Source organism: Fulmarus glacialis, unplaced genomic scaffold (assembly GCF_000690835.1).
Source record: "Fulmarus glacialis isolate BGI_N327 unplaced genomic scaffold, ASM69083v1 scaffold12097, whole genome shotgun sequence".
Classification (NCBI taxonomy): domain Eukaryota; kingdom Metazoa; phylum Chordata; class Aves; order Procellariiformes; family Procellariidae; genus Fulmarus; species Fulmarus glacialis.
The window spans coordinates 32,183-52,377 of record NW_009225141.1 but is presented as its reverse complement, the minus strand read 5'-3'; the positions used below and the strand labels follow the sequence as shown (position 1 = coordinate 52,377).

The 20,195-nt window shown below is 38.4% G+C and overlaps 1 protein-coding gene across 1 annotated transcript in view; it reads right to left on the bottom strand.

Moving 5' to 3' along the window:
• Nucleotides 1-11,094: 11,094 nt before the first annotated feature.
• CAB39 (calcium binding protein 39) overlaps nt 11,095-20,195 on the bottom strand; it is a 19,845-nt gene continuing 10,744 nt past the window's right edge. The window contains exons 3-8 of the mRNA XM_009582387.1: nt 18,412-18,530; nt 15,275-15,443; nt 14,462-14,521; nt 13,737-13,802; nt 12,740-12,883; nt 11,095-11,865 (exon numbers count right to left, since the gene is read on the bottom strand). Of these exons, the coding sequence (XP_009580682.1) occupies nt 11,677-11,865; nt 12,740-12,883; nt 13,737-13,802; nt 14,462-14,521; nt 15,275-15,443; nt 18,412-18,530 (747 nt within the window). The 3' untranslated portion in view covers nt 11,095-11,676. The remainder of the gene's footprint in view (nt 11,866-12,739; nt 12,884-13,736; nt 13,803-14,461; nt 14,522-15,274; nt 15,444-18,411; nt 18,531-20,195) is intronic.

Here is a 20,195-nt window from a genome sequence, read left to right as displayed (position 1 = left end):
TTTATATTTAAAAAAATAACATCTCTAAATTGCTAATGGTTTAGCTTTTTTTTTTAAAAAAAAAGCCCTCCAAAAATTCACAGCTATCCTTGGGCAAAGGAAACTTGACCTTGATACCTGGAGTGAAATTAGTGATTAACAAAACACCTTTTCATTGCCTTTGACAATAATTTATATTCTTGGGTCTGTGGCTGGATCTTTATTGCAATTTAGTCTGTAGACAGTCTCTCTAGGTGTGTCTGGAAGAAGTCCCTCTTAAGGAAAAGGAATAATCAATTTGTTCCTCCGGTAAGATCTCCTGTGCTATTGGGACTTCCAGTGAGCAGCAGTGGGAAGTAACTGCGTTCTCAGGCTCCAAGAAATGCTTTAAGCTGACTTGCATCCACGTGTGTTTCAAAATAGAAGTTCTGCCCCTAAGCTGTGCTGACGTAGCAGTGCTGGGCTGCTGCTAAAGACCAAGTGGTGGCCCATGACACCACGTACCCAAACCCAAACCAGAGCCACTTCTTTTGCTCCGTTCATATCAAAGGCAGGCAGGCAAGCCAGCAGTTTACACTGAAGCTAGAAAAGTACTCCAGTGTCTGGATAGGCTTTACATAAGCTAAAGTCCGTGTTTGGGACACAAGTTTGAGACACTTGATCACAGCCTGTGAGCTCAGCCCTAAAAGATGAGCCTATACGGTCCACACCAAAACAAAAAGAGACCCATCAACACACTGTGGAAGGACACTTAAGCATTACCACATCTTAAAGCACTTCACCTGCCTTCCTCCCTCCTTCTCCCTTCCCAACATGATATTGTCTTGCACTGCCAAGCCATGTCTCCCGTCCAGAAGCCTGCTTTTTTTCCAGGATGTGTGCTAAATTGGGCACTGCTTCCATGAATAGGCTTTAAGTTACCTTTTGAGACAGGCTTGAATCCCAAGTCCTTTTTCTGCTGAAGGGAATGGCACTTTCTCAGTTGGCTGGTCTCTTTTTTGAGTAGAAAAGCAGCAGCAGAGCTGTGGGAGAAGGACTAGAGACTATTATTTCTTGTGCATCAACAGAACCAACTTAAGTGTTGAAGTCTGTTGTGCCTGCAAATATGCCAGATAATTTTCTCCTCTCCATACTTCTTACAGGAGGAGGAAACCTTTTTCTCTCTCAGACTGGTTGTTGGTAAAACTATCTGCTAAAAAAAAAAAAAAAAAATTCATCTTGTTATTTTTAAAGCAAACACTTTGGATTTGGAAGTCAGTAAGAGGAAGCAGATATGGCGCATCTGATGACACTTTGCCAGTTTCTTTCTCAGGCAGAACTCAGCTTTCAAAACTGAAAAATGATTATAACTCTTTTTCCCTGGTCTGCATGTGTGTTTTTGGTGGATTGCCTACTGCATGTTGAGTTAGGGATGCTGAGCGCCTGCTTTGTTCTCAGATTCATGTGGCTATGTTGCCCTAGTTAGGATTAAACGATACATTACACCCCAAGTCACCCTCTGCTAATGCCTGCTAGATGTTTTCTGGCATCAAGTTTCAGAATTGGAGCTGGTTGGAAATTTTCCATAGGGGAGATCTTACGAACGAGAATTCCATTTCTGAGAAAACAGAAATTTTCCATGAGGGGAAAAAGGTTGTTTCTGCCAAAAAAAATTTTTAAAAGATTGGTTTGTAAAGAGGATCGAAACACAGCCTTTCATTTTGAATTGACTTGGACTAACTAAACTGCGCAATGCCCCAGAGGATCCACATCAATTTTGGATACTTTCAGCTGGAGACAGTCCAGCCAGAGCGCCCAGTCTCAGACAAAGCAAGGGCTGTGCCTACGATTTTCAGATGGCCCTGTGTGACTGCCTCATTTCTGACAGCCATGGCTGCGAGTGCCACAGGAGCCTGCTGTGCAGGGCAGGGGGTGGTGTTCAATAATCCTCCCCAGTTACAGAGCGGGGTAGAAGGTTACAGCAGCCCCATGCAGGGATCTCCACCTGCAAGACACAGGCTCAGACATAAGTTTTCCAGTGAGGGAGGAGGCACTTCCCAGTAATGCCCAGATGCCTTCTGAGCTAGCATTTCCATCTCCATGTCCTTTCCTCCCTGCTGGAACCACCTCCTCCTCCCCAGTCCCCTTCAGCCCTGAGCCATCCTTCAGGAAAGCATCCTCATCTCTCCCATCCCCTTCCTCTCTCAGCTCTCATCCCTGCTCCCTCACCCCCCGTACCCCGACTCCCACTCCAGAGTAACATACCTGTCGGCTGCTGCCACTCAGCAGCTCCACACTGACACTGGGCATAGTTGTAGCTGTCTTCTCCTACCCACGCCACTTCCCTTGCTGGCTGCCTTCACCCCACACAGAGGCACAAACTCTGCTTGGCTCCAGTAAACTGGGCAATGCACACATGTAGAGCCACAGTGGCCACCTCCATGCTGCTTCCCACCTGTAAGCCTGTCAGAGGGAACATGAATTGGAAACAAATCCAGAGGAAAGCAGACTCCCTCCAGTCCTTTGCTCATAGAGCAAAAGTTTTTCCTACAGCTGGAGGAGAAGTTTTCATTTGTTTCTTTTTGCATTATAAACAAAAACGCCTGACCTCCTGTACTTGGCTAAAAGGAGGCCCTCTTCTGCCCCCTCAGTTTTTAGGAATGCCTTTAGACCCATAGGCCAGGTATAAAGCCCCCTAAGCCACCAGTAATCTTCTTTTACATTTCAGTGGGCTCTGGATCAGGCCACACTGCACAGAAACATCAAGGAAGCCAGATTCAAAACCTGAAACCGAGGTCACCAGGAGCAACCAGTGTCTGGCCCAGATCTGCTTCTGTGCCCTCTGCTGCTGTGGAGGCAAAAACAGACAGAAAATCCCCACTTTGGCACAGGAGTTTTCTTTGAGGTGTGCAGAACCTCAGATCAGAACTGCCAGTACTCTCTCTGAGTAGAGATACCTTCTCACTTACCTTCTGCCTCCTGAAGTTAAAGGCCACACTGTAAGATAAGGACAATCAAATTAAAACCATCTCCTGGCTGTCACAGGACTTTTGACCCTTGATCTGTGGACTTTTTTTTTCCCCTCCAAAGAAAGCAAAACCTCCCTGTACAGTGAGTGTAAACCTGTAGACATTGCAGAGCTCTCAGAAGCAGACCACATTTTTTAGGTACAGGCTGAAGGACCTCACTCCAGCAGATTGCTCCAGACAGCATTATTTCCAGCAGCCTTCAAACAGCTCTAAACTGTGGCAGAGGATAAGGTTGGAGAGGTGTGGAAACATTGGCACAAAAAGCAGTTTCACTCAAGCAACAAGTAACAGTGTCATGGGTATTATCACCCAGTGCTCTCCAGGAAAGGCTGCAGGCCACTTCTAAGAACAGCCTTCATGTCAGGCCATGAAGCCAGTTGTCTGTACAATGTTTTGAGCTCATTTGTCCCTTTGGTGCACCAATGTAAACGCTGTTTGATTTGCAATTTCCTTTTCTTGTCTGAGAGTGCTAATGAGTAAGACAGACAGCAGTGGAGGGAAACAGGGTCTGGTTGAGATATTTACCTTGCATGCAAATTGCAAGGGTCAGTCTGAACCTGGGCACTAGGGGCATAGATTAGTCCTTAAACCTGTCACTTCTGATAGCGGCACAGCAAATCAAACTGCTGCAGCAGAAACAGTCTTTTTTAGGACTAATAGAGAACAGGAAATCAGAGATCTGATCTCCTCTGCTGAGTTCAGAAGATTCAGTGCAGACTGCCGTCTGGTCACAGGATGATACAGACACCATTTGACTGTTTAGAGAGCAAGGTTCACCTGTAATAAAAGCCTGTCAGCTAGCTTGAGATCAGAAGGAGACTGTCCCAGCCACCTACCTACAGCACAGAAGTGACAGGAAAGATTGCAAAAGCTCACTCACTGACAGAGGCCATCTGACACCAGAAACCCAAATATAAGGGTTTATATGAACAGGGCAGCATTTTAAAAACAGAGGTGAAACACTGGCTGCTTTACCGATCTGTTACCAACTCCAGGTATTTAGTGCCCTACACAGCTGTATGTGGGTGATGATAGCACCTGGCTTCCTAACATTACCTGGTCAACCAACCCCCATGCCAAACCTGTGGCACCCCAACCGTTAGTAAGATTCACTCTGGTCAAACTATGCTATTTGCTCCCAACCTTCTCCACATCACCGTCAAAATACTCATGTGCCTGACAGTGCTGTGAGCCCCGTACGTGCTGTACTCATGATCTAGTCTCGCTTTGCCTACTCGCCATTTTCTAAAGATATACAAATAGTGGCCTATAGGAAACCACGTTGCCTGCAGCAATGATACTGGATGTGAAACTCTTTACAACTGGAGAAAAAATGATTAGACACAAATAACTGCACTTCTTTCATGAGATTCAGCAATTACAGAACATTTCCCAAAATACCCAAAAGAGCGCCTTGGAAAAAGGACTGAAAAGACAAACAGCAGGAACTGGAAGAGAAAGGCAAGAGTGGAAAGAAGTGATTTGCCAAGAGGATTGGGATTTTGTAAGTGAAGAATCAGACTTGGTAAGAGAGGGATTAACTAAAAGAAAACAGAGCTGCAGAAAATATCCTTCATGGACTTGGAAGTTCAGAAGCAAGGAGTGGGAGCACCAGAAGAGATAAAGAAGATTTACAAACCATCATATCCCCAGACCAGAAACAGTTCAGCTCATGTGGCTGACTAAACATGGTTATCTGAGACAAAGACAGGTAACACAAAACTGCTGTTCACACTGCAGTGCTGTGTTACGAGAATGCTGACAGCTCAGCTGCAAAACTGGGTCTTTTCTGGCCCTTTACTTCACCACCTTATCTTGCTCCATGTTCTTTTTCCTGGAGGTTTTTATCTAATGGGGAAGAATTCTGTGGGATGAGGCACAGCCAGGTCAGCCAGGAGACTGCAGAAAGCTGACTCCACAGCAAGGGGCAGCTGTACTGGCAGCAGTGCCAACTCTCTCCGGCCCAGGAGCTGGCAGCAGAGCCTATACAGCTGGTGGAAACGAGCTGAAACCACAAGCCACACAATAATATTTCACCTTGGGTATTACCTGCCTAGCAGCTGTTTTTCAAAACTAGATTGCGGTTTACTGCTCATTGTGAAGAAGCATTAGCCAACATAAATATCAATACAATTACTAGCAATTCCTAGGTTTTGCACATCTTTATTAGTAAAATAAGGAGGACTTTCTTTTTGGAACTGGGATGTCTAAAACTGTGACTGTACTTATTAATTTAGCCTACTTGCTTTTTCCCATACGAACCTTATACCAAAGCACACTACAAACTATAACACCACCTATGCACGACTCTCATGTGTTACTAATTACCAAAAGTACAATGTGTAGTCAAAGGAAATTTAATTTACACCAGTCAAGGCTAAAAGAAAAAACATAGCTCAGAAGAAACATTCAGCTAAAAGAAATGAACTCACAACTTAATGCTCTTTTAAACATTTCTCTACAAAAGTTTGAATTACCCGATGCTAACTTTCAGTTTGTTCTCATATCAAAGATACAAAATGGAAACATTTTAAAATTGTAAAGTAGCAGTAAGGAATGAGACATGTGCTTTTCCCTGATATTTTAATAATTTTGTTTTTGTCACCATGCCTCTCCCTTTCCACCTGCAGGTTTCACCCAAACTGGGTGAATACCCAAGAAAAGGGAAGACTGGCATTAGAAATTGGAGAGCTGGGCTGCAGCTTCCCAAATAACACCAAGAAGCAAGAATACTTTCAGCCACTGTCCATCATGGCTCTTTCACTCTTTGTTCTTTGTAAAGTATCTGTTTCTTACATTAGATAAACTGAAGCCAAAATTCCAATCCTGTCTGTATAGTGTGTACCACGTTACATATATTGCACTCGGATGGCCTACAACCTAGTATGGCAAACCATTTCATCTTTTAAATTAAATAACAGATATTTACAAGCTATTCACAACCTCCAATGAACTCATCTTACGCTTCTCTGTAGGTTTGTAACTGTTCCTGCTACGTTAGCTTTAACTGTTCTTTTTTCTTTCCAGAACATTGCTCTGATATGATTTACAACTAAGATTCAACCCTAATCAGCATGTCTGTGTTTTGTAAGGGCTCCTCAAACATGAAGCATGTGCACCATCACAAAGTTAATCCTAAAGGATTTCCCTACTGTTCTAATAGCCTGAAGAAACATTACAAAAACTTAGCTCTGCCAATACACTGGTTTTGTTTGTGAGATTGTTCTCCTACTTCTTTAAGAAACAATTTCTAGGGCAAACACGCTTTATGCAAAAAGGTAGTATTATTGTAAATCCTTAAATGCTGTTTTCATGTAATTGGATATTAGCTGGCATGACCCAGCACTCTGTAATTCCAGAGATGGAAAAAGATCAGGAAATTCAGCTGCTGCAAGCTAAGTTTTACAGGCAGGTGAACCTTTGCACCTTTTAGCCTCTCCAGACTGTATTTCTCAACCTGTCTAGATGCCTAGAAGCCTGCAATACAGTCTGATTTCTCTTAGTGACACATTTTCTTCTAATGCCGTACAATCTGTAGAGGCTGTTAAAGAGCTGAGGCCAAAAACTTGGCTTGCTCACACCTCAGTTGTTTAAACACTGTACTATGTGTACCGCATGCCTTATTTAGATGCCCCAAATTATAGTTACGAAGGCTTATTTATTGTTAGAATACACAAGATTCTTAAACTTTCCAAAACAGCCCTAAAAATCTATACAGCTCCTATTCTTGTTTTTTTGCGCTAATTAAATGCAAACCTAATCCTCTCCCGCAAGTCTCTAAATAACACTAAGCAATATTAAATTCAGTTCAACATCAATAGTTTAATAGTAGAACCTTGTTAAGCAACACTCACATTTTTATCACCCTGAGTTTCTTCATGGTGGGATGCGAGGCATTCCCAAAGGCTGCCACAAGAGGAAGAAAAAAGAACTGTAACGGGATCCTCCATGACAGCTCAGGACCAGGAATTTGCTGGAGAAGAAATGGAAAAACACCTACTGTTGATTTAATTTTAGGCAAGGAGAGCAGACAACTCCAGTCGTAATCATCTATCTTAAATAGTACATACATAGCTGTTCCAATAGGTGTAAAAAGCAGCATATATATTTATCACTTGTTTCTTCCAAACAGATCCACCCCCCTTAAAACACATTGAAAGTGTATCTTTATTTTACAGCACATTGTTTATCTTCCTTCACTCCAAACATGCCCTCTTGATCAATCCTTTAGTGTTACCATTATTAGGCACACATAAGGCAATTCGGCTAGTGTCACCTCCAGCCCCACCACACACAGCTGGAAAACTCTCCTGATAGATGGTGAGGAAACCTTTAGCATGAAGGGTCCCTTTAGAGAAAAGTGTCAGAAAGCCAGTTCTGGCCAGGGCATTTCTGAGCAAGAAAACAAAATACCCTTACTTTTGTTGTGGAATCCAGAATTTCCAGCATGAGCCCTCTAAAAAAGAGCTTGCCTTTATATTTTGTTGTGAATACAACACACTTACCAAAAATCTAATTATATGTTGGCTGTATAACTCAGGGTTTTGTGGTGGTGTTTTAAACAGAGGTGAGTCAACAGATACCTTTAAATACGAAGCAGAACAGGTCTTTTCTCTCATGAAATAGCCAATTTCCTTCAAGGAATGCAATATATCAAAGTGTCCCTCTTCTGCCTCCTTTTAACTTCTTTCCATATTTTGATTTTTTTGATATTTTGACCTGCCTCCAGTCACATGGGATTTAAACTGGATCTACCCAGGTACACTTGTAAATACGGATTACATACACTGAAAACAACTCTTCACAAGTTCAATGTGCTCAGATTAAGTTGAACACTGATTTAAAGAGGTAACATGCAAAAGAACAGGGTTATTTTTAGCTCATTATGATACTAACCATCAACTTGAATTACAATATGCTGAAAAGCTAAAAGAAACAGCACTTTAAAAAGCCTTACAAAGGCCAAAACCTTTGGAGGAAGGAGTACAGATACATCATGAGAAATAACCAAAACGATGACAGAAAATAAAGGTACTGCACCCAACGAGATAGCACCAGCTCAAGCAAACAGCCACATAAGGGAAAGCAATACAGACCGGAAAATTATTCAATAAAGCAGCCAGCAAAGGTCTAGAATAAAGGCGGGGGGGGAGGGGAGGGCGGGGAAGGGTAGCAGCAAAAGGAAAACTGATGAAGTTGCCTGCTAGGAAAGACTTGGCAGGCCACAAACAGAAGCAAACTTACTGAAAGCAGCTTTGTCCATGACCTGCTCCCATGGGCTCCGAGGGCAACTTTTACGCGGTTCCTAGAGATGGCAGCTCGTAAGGCAGGTCCTGCTGATCAGCTCTGTGGGGAAAACAGATTTTAAGGCGGCAGTGCAACATCTCCTTGCATTTCCCATGCCTCCTCCCGCTGGGGCTGTTTCATCCAAACACACAGTCAAGTACCCAACTTTTTTTTCTTTTAATTAAAATTTGCAATTTGTTTGATTACAAGTATAAATTATTCCTTTCCCTTATAACCTGTGATCTTACTGTCAGTGAGGAAGAAAAATACTGACATTTTATATAAAGGCTGAAACAGGCGTAGCCTTTAGTGGGGGCTATAAAAGACCAAATATTTTTGTCTGCAAGGTAAGTATGTTCCTGGCAGGAAATCAGATTTTTCAGTAATTTTGCTAAACAAAACCATCTGAAGAATCTGCATCAAAAACTCCTGAATGTGTTGGGGTTTAACGTAACACACACTCTTGACATTTGCCACCCTGCATAACTTGGGGTGTTACCTGTGACAGACAGAGGCAGACAGCTTCAAAGGCAAAGAGACCACAGGATGTCTTAAGGAAAGAGTTACCACCTGCACACACTTTTGGCTCCTGAAATTTAGAGACAAGGGAAGGCCCAAAAATTATCGAGGATTCACTTCCACTTCATCCTATCAGGTCCTGTCTCTAGATGTGACGCAGGAAATAGCATCTCCTCTTTTTGCCCTTGGTCATGCAAAAAAGGAACAGAATCAGCAAATAATGCTACAAATAGGCAACAGACACTACCAACAATTAATTTAAATTGATTACATCTCTAATACAGCACTTTGTCTTAATTGCTTAAAAATGCTTTTGCAAGCCAGAGTTTTTCATGATTTAAAATTATTTCACATTTAAAAGGGACAAAGCTGAACCCCTCTAAGGCAATAAAGGAGAACAGATACACATCCATAAGAAACGCATCCTCTTCAGTAACACAGTAAAGAACACAGGTTTTTCTTCAAAATTTTATTTCAATTTAAATTATGGGGCCAGCCAGATTTTTTGGATAAGAAACGCATTTTCCTCAGGAGAAATGAAATACTACCACGGAAGTAGAATTACAATTGTATACATCTCTTATTTTTTTTTTAAAAAAAAAAAAAAAAAAAAAAAGCAAAACCAAAAACCGCTCACATTTAAATAACGTTTAGTAATACCCTTAAGCCTTCAAGCAGATAAGAAACCACTTCCAGAACAATAGTTTTTTAATATGAAGAGCACGTCAAATGAGCTTTAATTTAAATACAACTTCTTTTCAAAAGCCAACATTCAAATGTTTCCACATATTAAAAAAGTCACCATAGCCATTGTTTCCAAGGCCTAATATAGAGTAACCTCTATCCCAGTCCAAATGTTTTCACTTCTTTACATATATAAATCTTCAGCACGTCTACATTTTTCTAAAGAGGAAGCCTTATATGTTATGGTGAGTAACTTGGCAAATAATGTTTTCCTCCGTTCAGCTATGATAAACCAAAATATAATAGACTGTTAGTACTGAACTATAATACCACCTCATGGCCAATTCTGCCTGCTTGTGTAAGTGATCTTCAGTAAGAGTAAGCTATTTTCTTTTCTGTAGGCAAAATGAATCGGTTTGCAAAGGACACATTGAGAATCTTTAAAAGACCAATTACGACGTTAAGAGCAATTTTAAACAACTGAGTGAAAACACTCAATTTTCTGGAGCTATCTGACTTCCCTTGTGAAGGCTTTCAAATCAGCTTAAACGTCACTTAGGAGTTTCATCTTGCTGATTGCGCAATATTTTAATTAAGAAGAGGACAGGAAGCAACAAACATTTTCTATAGCATTCTCAATCAGATTCAGCCATGCAGAATTTCAACTTTCAGACTCCAATCCGTAAGTTTGCTTGGTTGTGATCTTAGCGTTATTATATGATGGATAGATACAATTTTAATAACATCATTTAGCTATACTTAGTAGATTCCTTCTTTATGGTCACAGTAACAAAAACATGGTGCAAAATCAGTTGGGTTTTTTGTTTTTATAAATACTGATAATTTGCAGCATTAAAGAACAAAATCAACAAAATAAAATAATTTTGTTACCCTAGGGCATCTATGAAATTGTTTCTTGAAGTTGGAGGGAATTAAATCATTCACTTTCACAACTACTGTACTGAGTTATTTACTGTAAGAAAGAAATGACGCACTGCAGGCTCCCCAGAATTAAGAGGAATCGATATTAATTTAGCATAATCTTTGCCATTTGCAGAGCTGGTGAGCACAATGCTAGTTTAATGGAATAAGGCCAATATTATCCAGTAAGAATGTAGTACAAAGGGTTCCAGTTCTCTCTTTCAGCCTACCCTAATTGATGGCACCCCATTACGTAAGTGAATACAAAGGATTTGTTTGGGTTTTTTTTCCTTTTAATGCTGCAGTACTTAAGATTGTTAAATCAGCATTTCCATGTGATCTGAAGTATTCAATTACATATGAGCATTCATTTTGCAAAACTCAATATTAGGTAATAGTTACAGACTAATACAATAACATTCCTCTGCTGTACAAATTAAATCATATTTTAAAGAAATGAGCAGCCTAGGAGTTATATACAAAAGAATCCAGCAAGCATTGTTGAAATGAAATGCAAAATGTCACTGCTAGGTCTACTGTCTAAAATATCTTCAAAGTAAAATTAACAAAAACCCTTAGAACATATTTCCAAGTTTACAAGTCAATTCTCAGAAAAATCAAATCATGTCAAAAAAAAAAATTCTATAAAGCAGTGAAAGGCATATATACATTTTCCTTATGAACCTTGAGATTTCACTCTTTTAAAAGTTGCTAAGTTTCAGTATCAGTTTAATTGCAAGACAACTGTTTATCCCAATAAGCTCACATCTTAGATACATTTCCCCTTTGATTACAAATAAAGCACTGCACATTTTTTTTTTTTTTAAATCAAGGCATATAATCTTATACTATGGTGCCAGGTATGCACAGGTCACATTGTGCTCATATCTCAAACAAGGTAAGTGCAAACATACAGATTTATTCAGATTTGCAAGCATGCAACCTGTTACTTAACTACATTAATACCTTCTCTCCTAAACCAAACTAGTATCTATATGTTTGCTTTCACGAACCTAGAATCTTTCTTTTCAGGACTCCTAAAACAAGCAGTGTCTTTGAATTCTGAAATGACACAAATATCAAGAAAGTCCACATTGTGCAAGAAAGCAGCAGCTATGTTTTTCAACTTGGACTAAAAAAGAAAAGAGAAAAACAAAAACCGTTCACTGAACAGCAGATTAGCAGTAATGTTCCTCATGAATCGATAAGAGTGCCTGATGCTGAATATCTAACAGCAAATGCTGAATTTGGGTTTAATATTTTAAGGGTTTACTGGAGATTAAGCTTCTTGCTGTGCTGGTCTCTTCAAATCCCTGATCTGTTTAACTAAATAGGTCTTCTCATCATTAAATTGTTCATCCTCGGTCCTGTCATTCTGAAACTTGCTGAGGAACTCAATAAGTTTGGTCTGGTTCTTTAGAAGGATGTCTAATATAGGCTGTGTCTTGTTAGGATTGGCTACAAACACCTGTGAGAAAATAAAAGGTATTTAGCATAACAGTAGGAAACAGAAGGCCACGTTAAAAAACAAACCTAACCAACAAAACAGTGATGACAATAACTTAAAACGATGTTTTAATTATTCCGTATTCCAGTATCTCTACAGAAAAAATAATGGAGTAAATGCAAGTTTTAAAGTAAAATTACTTCATTTTTTTAATTAGAATAGAAGCTGAACACCACTACCAAAGTAAACTAAATTTGTGGGAGGTGATCAGCCAAAACATCATCTGCAGAAACCGCTGAAGACACCTCACGGTTAAATTCTGTAGCAAATGCATGGTTTCATATTATATACAGCATCAGATGAGTATCTTAAAGTTCACTGAAAACTTTTGTACCTCAAATTATATCTTCAAGCTCTTAGTTATTTGCTTGGCTGCTGCAAAGTTAGAAGGTATCTGTTATAATGTGCAAATTACAATTCAGGCTCTGAAATTTAGGTGACTTTTACTAAAATACTGCTATCCTTCACAGATCACGCAGCATGATGAAAACACTTTTGAACTCCAAGATGCTTCATGATTTCACATGAAATCATGCATTCCTCCTTATCTTACTGCACTTCATCTTTCTTAATTCCAAAATTTTCTGAGAGAGATTACACTGACAATCACATGAAAGTCCCTAAGTGGTTTCTAAACAATTTTCAAAAGATACAAAAATAGCTATTGGTAAAGATGGATCATAATAAAGACAAATATTAGCTCTCTCTTTATTTAACCACTTAGCAGACATTAAGATAAGCCCCATTTAGGCTCAGCTAAGGAGTTTACTCAACTAAACAACTTCTGGTAGGGTTCTTTTGTTGTTTGTTTTATTGTGGGTTTTTTTAAACATACCTTAAACACATGAAAGGCCTCAAACTGAATGTTACGACTCTTGTCTCGTAGAAGGTTCATCATTAGTTTGAGATTTTCAGGTTTACTGATGTATTTCGTCATAATTGTGAAGTTGTGTCTGTCCAATAACAATTCACCAAGAAGCTAAAAGTGGAAAACAAGCCCAAATGAAAAAAATGACTGACATTGGACATAAGAACCAACTTTTTCGTAAGTGCTTTCAAACACACTGAGTAGTTGACACCAGTCTGTAAATACAGTAACAACAGAACTCAAATGCCCTGAATTTCTAAGTGCAGGGTGCATTTTCCTCTTATTTTGATAATGCAGTTTCTCCTTTTTCTCAAAAAGTGAAAAAATCACCTTTTGCTCCCCCCTTGTTATGAACTGGAATTGAAGTAAGAGTCTTTTTCATTCTTTTTTCCCCATGATTTCTTTTTTTTTTTCCCATTTATACAGCAGCTATACATCACCAATAAGAATGTGGTTTCAAAAAACAAAACAAACAAAAAAAGAGTCAGTACTTCAAATGAGAAATATTTACACTTCTTTTGCTACCTTCTTTGTCCAGAAGGGAGTAAAAGGATATTCCCTGCAAGTACCACCCTTGATACAAGTTATGTATTATATTTATATTCACTATTTCTGACCTACTTGAATGTAAGATTAGCATGGCTCTAGTCACACCATGTGAATCTTTATTAAATTATTTGAATGTGTCCAGATTTGTTGAAGGAAAAAACCCAACAAAAATAAACATACTTGCATATAGCCATTTCTGCATAGGGAGAGAAATGACTTGGTGTGTGCTGGACACCAAATAATGGAAGGACTGGATTAAAGAAAACTAGCTGATCCCAAGAATTAAAACATATGAAAAATTAAAATAAACATTATCCAAGGCAGTTACTGAAGCCATTTCAATTAAAGTCAACCCACCTTGAAATTAAAGGAATTCTCTAACGTTGCATTTAAGAAGAAAATAAAATTGCCTTACCTTAAGTGACTGTCTCTTTGTCACATAATTTTCCGAATGAAGTAACTTCTCATATTCACTGAAGAACTAAACACAGAATAAAGGGAAGGGTTAGGATCTTTCCAAGTGTCATATGCACTCTTCTTCCAAATGATTATAACAACTGAAGGAGATGCAAATCCATAACAAAAATGTAAACAAAATCTGAAATCTCAGTAGGTTCCTGTAAGTGACTACTGTTTAAACACTGTATATGCTTTAAAAAAAATTTATTTACTCTTTTAGGAGCCTTTAATGTTTAAATTGCAATGTGGTGGAAGTAGTTATCTCATTAGTTCTTAAACTGTAATAGTTCCTGGTATAATAGTTCAGTTCCTGAACACTGTCCATTAATTTCAGGAGTCCCCAGCAGACGGAGGAGGGCTATCTTGTATTCTTTGGATGTTATGAGTTAATACAGACAAAAGAAAAAGACAAGGAAAGGGTTCCCTCTAGTGGAAAAATCAGATCTAGTTTTCACAGAACTAGATTTCTGCTGCCTTCTCTTGTTTTTACACCTTTCTACATTCAACAATAAGGTCTTGATCTTAATTTTACTGCTTGGCAGAAATTGCTGTAAGTTCAATTGGTTTAATATTGTATGTAAATTTCAAAAAATGAAGCTAAACAAGGAATAAAAGTACTGATTTCTTGAAATAAGATACACAGCACTAGAAAATTCTGAATATTAAAACGTATCTGCTCACCCTATCATAATGTTGTTCCAAAAATTCTGCACTTAGCAACTTGTGTCTTGTAAGCAAATCCTGTAAAAGAGCACAAAACCAATATTTTCACTAAAATATTTAAACAGCACAGATACATTCTCATTAAACAGTGAGTACACATAAAACAACCAATAGAAAATTTTGCTATTTCATTAAACGAAGAAATTTAGGACATGTATGCAGTTACCTGGACATTGCTAAGGATCTTGGCATCGCTTAGGAAAGGTCTGCTATGTGTTATGTTAATTCACACAGGTAAATAGCCTGTGGAATTATCACTGAAGAATGCCATTTATGGATCAAGGCTACGCTCTGCACAGAACTATATATAACCAAGGTTAAGACCCACTATTTAATACTGACCAATACTATGCTTATAGTCCCATAACTGGTTGTTTTAGGACAAAAAAAAAAAATTCCCCAGACAAAGCATCAGCATCAAATATACTCAGGTTCGTAACAGAATGAAGAGAAGTTTGCTCACTTGAGGAGCTAAAGACACAGATTTAAAAGCCCCTGGCATGGAACTACACATATATTCAGCTAACGCATGATAGTTTAAATCTTGCTTTCTGGAATAACAGTTATCAGGAACATAGTATATATATTTAAAGGAACGTCTTGCACTCTGAGAAACAAGGAAGAACAGCATCCAGCTTACCCATTTGCATCACACCTATTTTTTTTTCCTTCTCCCTAGGCTTGTTTTGTCCAGGAATGTAACACGCAACATCTGGGTTCACACAGCGGAGAACTACAGAAATAATAACTCAAATGTTGTATGTAAATTACCTTGAATGTGGCGAATGCATCCGAAGCAATGTCAAATGTTGACATTTCCACATATCTGAAGAAATCATAGAATTGTTCTGACCACAAGATTATTTTCGCAAGTGGTTCATGCCTGATGCATTCTCTAAGCATTATTCCACAATTTAGAGCAATTTCTGGAGATTCGTACCTATTAAAAAAAAAAAAAAACCACAATTCTTTATAAATACTTTCACAAGTTAGCATTGCAGCACCACACTACTAATTACGATTTTCAGTGCTATCAAGTAAGCAAAAATTTAAAAAATTACTTATTTCTGCATTAAACTCCACTTTTAAGTACTTCTACGAAATATTACTGAAATCATTGCCAGTTAAATACCAAGTTATAGCCAATACAAATGACTTTCACAAACTGAGAAACAAGACTAAATACAAATATTTTCTTCACACTCAAAATCCGTTTTCTTTTTTCATATTGGTGGGATTGCAGACATCTGGAAAAGCAGTAAGTGATTTCTGTCTTGAAAGCTGTTTGCTTAAACATGACGGCAATTTACATAAAACTATCCATACGATGAGCACGAAGGGTTAATAATACTGGACACAAATTCATGTCTCCTCTTTCATTAAACCATTTTTCAGCATCACTACTCTACACATCATGGGCTTCAAGCTTGAAATGCTGGCAACAGTGTCCTCGGATTGTAAGGACAATATTGAACACCTTTTCTGCGCCTGAGTCTTTATTGCCTCTAGCAAAGTATCCGCACCGCCTCACAAGAGACCTCCGGAACATGTCCATCACGGATTTGATGGAAGTGATGAAGCCATCCCTGATGGCTTCATTTAGAAATTGTCGCTACGCTTCCTTGGCAGGCTTTCTTGCTCAAATACTACAGGGTTCTCTCAGCTGATTTTAGCATATGCCAACAGCAGCTGCCAAAATCTCACAACAGTGTGTTTAAGACCCATTTGATAGAAATACACCTTCGTACCTGCTACTAGCTCCTTGTTTTCCCAAGCAGGCTAACTGTAGGACCCTGGAAGAAGACGGGACTGCCTTTCCGAAGCAAGAACTCCTCTCAGCATATTGCAATATAAGCTATCCCAGTCTACAGAAGTTACGTCTGTTTTCCCCACCTGGTTCTGGAGCAGTCAAGGCTTCTTATACACCTTCCTGCCTCCCACCTAAAGAATCCTTCGTCCTATACCACTGGAAGCTAATTTAAATTCACCAAAGTAATTCAGGAGCAAAGTATCATTGTGCATATTAAGCGCTAACTATATTTCCATACAAAAACATTTTCTTATTAATTAATTTTCATGTTAAATCCCGCAATACTTTCCCATTTAACCTGTCATGGAGATTTGAAATCTACTGAACTTTTTGCAACTCACCCCATAGTTTAAATTTACATAAATTTTACTCAGTTGGATACCAGATGTAACATTTAAGTCATTAAAGCTAACTACATGCCCATTTCAAATATCCTGACTTATGAATACATGTTTCAACAATCCCTGTCAGAATAATGCTCTCTGAAGAGTACCAACACAGACTAAAAATTAGGACGAATGTGTTACAGCCCTTATTCAGTCACATATCAATGAGAGCATGCTGAGAATGTAGCTTCATCTCTCCACACTTCAAATGTCTTTGCCTTCTTTTGTAAATTATTTTGAAGAAGTACTGAATCAATATTTTCTTTTGTGTTATGCCACAATTAATAATCCTTTTGTCCCTCTAACATTTAAATCTCACTTCCCCCCAAAATCAGGGCTGTAATGCAGGGGGGAAAAAAAACCAAAACAACAAAGCACTTCTGGCAGACAAGTGTACATCTTGCATTCGTACAAATTGAAGCAAATACTCCATATTGCTCCTGGTGCGAAACCTTTGGAGACAGCACAAAACTAAAAGATGTAAAACTCCTGCTTTCTCCACAGAGGAAGTTTCTTGTATGATCCATTTTTCAGTGGCTCACACAAATGGCCAAGATTAGGTAAACTTAGAGATGTTACAATAAAATAGCCTAATACGCCATGTACGCGGCAGGTTAGTCAGCACCTCTAATTGCTACTACGAACTAGGAGGAGGGAAAAGGAAAAACACAATAAAGCTGCCTGTTTAAATGTTAAAAATATACTTGATTATCCTCACATCTCAGTGCTACCAACATAATACAAGCAAGTACCTCACTGAGAAGCATGGCCTTTTCGTACTTCCTCTAGCTATCCCAGTAGGTGGAATAAGTATGGAATAAGTACCCACCAACTGCAGTAAGCTTACCCAGCAGCTTTAACACAAATTATAAAACTAGTACTTGAAATAGCTGCATTTTTAAAATGGTTTTATTAATATTCAAAGAACTTTTCTATCCCAAAATAACACACTGAAATTGTAATTTTCAGAATTTTCTTAATTAATGTTATTAGAAACGTAAGCAATTCTTTTTAAATGGAGAGAGCACATTGTCAATTTTTTTTATAAATCTTATTTTAACATGAAAATGTTAATAACACCTTTCTGCTTTCATGTTTGAGATCCAAAGCTCTACATGTGCAACTATGTACTCAGTATGGCATGATTCTCCAGTATCCAGCACACCAGATAATACAATCATAGAGGAAGAACCAGCCATCTGGCATGCATCATATGCCCCAAATCATTCTTTGCTTGGTCAAGTTTGAGTTGGTGCATTTGTGTCACTACAGGAATATAAATCACTATGAATAAAAAGTTTAAGACCAAACTAAGACCAGAGGATAGGACAGAAAACTGGAAATGACAGTGGTTAAAGGAAAAAAAACAGCCTTTAACTCTTGATGAAGGAGTAAGTTCACAAGGAAATAGTTTAAATAGGATCAAATGGTATTCTGCAAGGAAAATGTCTGCACTACCCCAGTAAGAATATTTTAGGTTACTAACAGTTCTCAATTTTCAGTCATATTTCAACCAAAGTGTATTTTTGGTGTTTTATTACTCAGATTTTCCTTTACTTAAGGGAATTACAGACCCCAAGACAAAAAACAAAACAAAAATATCAAGCATACTGCAAAGGAAGAAAAAACATTTCAGAACTCACTGCTTCTCCATGAATTTAAAAACTTCTTACTTCATGTAAAAGCATATTTACGCTTCACAGTGTACATACCCTTTTAATAGCATGAACAATATATTCTGTTGAGTGCAGATGTATTCAACTGTGGGAGTTCTTGTACCAATTTGCCTTCTGAGAATGTTGTTGAAAATTTGCGCAACATCTTTTTTGCCCTGTCAAAAACATCAGCAGTTAAACACATAATATTCAAGTCCACTAGGCAAGTAACAATTAAACATTATCATCATCTCATGCATTCATACCGTGTGAGTTCTGCAGTTCAGTCAGCCTCTGTACTCTGATCTTAAACAGATCAAATATTCTGTTTCTTTATACCCATTTCAAATATGTCAAAGCAGTCAAAACATTACATCATGTTGCAGCCAGATCGTGGGTAATTTACACTAAGAAGTAAAGCCAGTTGATGTTTCATCAGATACTTCTATGTAGCATCAATCTCCTGGGCTTGTTTTATACTTGTTCGTGCTAATAACATCCCAGTTTTTAACTGTGCTCTTGCCTGAAAGCGTGTTTCTTCAATACTCCATTATCCTCTCCCCTTGCCTAGGAACATGTAATGCCACCATTAAGAGTATGCAGAGCATTTCTGACTGCACTGTTAACATCCAACTTAAAACTGTAACTTACGGAAGTTAAATAAATAAATAAAAGTTACAAAGAGAAATCATCCACTGACTTAAAATGCAAGTCTCACATTTTTCAATGGACAAAAGAAGTATAAGTAAGACCAGGATGCTGGAATTCAGCACAGATCATACACAAGGATATGCACAAGGATAGCACCAGACAGTATAAAAGGAGCTGGGAATGTTCTCTTTGTTGAATATATACACATCTCCTATTTATTTCTTCTGTGAGATATAGCTAAAGATGACAAATTGGGATGGACATCTAACAAAAAGCTGATTATAAATATAAGCACTTTTCACTGTCATTCACATGCACCATGTAAAAGCCAGATTTCTGCAATTAACCTTCCATTTTGGATTGCCATAAAGACAACTTCAGAACTACGTTGTTATCAGATCTACTCCAGAAAAAGCCTAGGCAAACTTGTACTAAGCCTGGACTTGCGAATAAAGACCTGTTAAGCAACACCACCTGAAGGTTCCCTGAATGTTATACACAAAAAACATACATAGATAATGTTTCTTGACAATCTCTGGCTGTACTATAAATGCCCTGAGTAACATCAGCAAGAGCTTTTGAGTAAAAAGCAGGGCATATTTAATTAGCAACAATTTTAAAAACAGCAGCAATTATTCAAAACTATTTCAGTTTTCTAATCAACATCAAGAAGATAGCATAAGAAAATTCGAATGTTTATAAAAATGTAGGAGGATTGTAGTTGTACAAATGGCATGTTTGTGAATTACCATGGACAGTTTTGTTAGTGTGTTGTTTTCAGGATATAAGAGTTTGTTTGTAAACGCTTGTTTTCTCAATTACAATTCCATTGAAAGCCAGCCCAAAGCAACACCAGAACTCTTTGTTCTGAAATGAGTAGAGCAGTGTTTCCAGAAATTGCTTTACTCAAACTCCACATAATATAGTCATCAACTCTCATTCACGAACATTGCCAATTTTGCACTGGATCTCACAATTTGCTTTGCATTCACCAGCAAGAACAGCATTTCCTTATTATGCACATAATTGAACTGATAGTGGTACACAGTAATACCAAAGCTAGTTATTGTTAAAAGGATGCATTACTAAGTGATCTCATGGCCTAACAAGGGCAAACAGACACTGAACCCTGTGCCAATGGTCACGACTGCGAGAGGTGAGAGGGAGACTGTGCTAGTATTGTCTTCCGA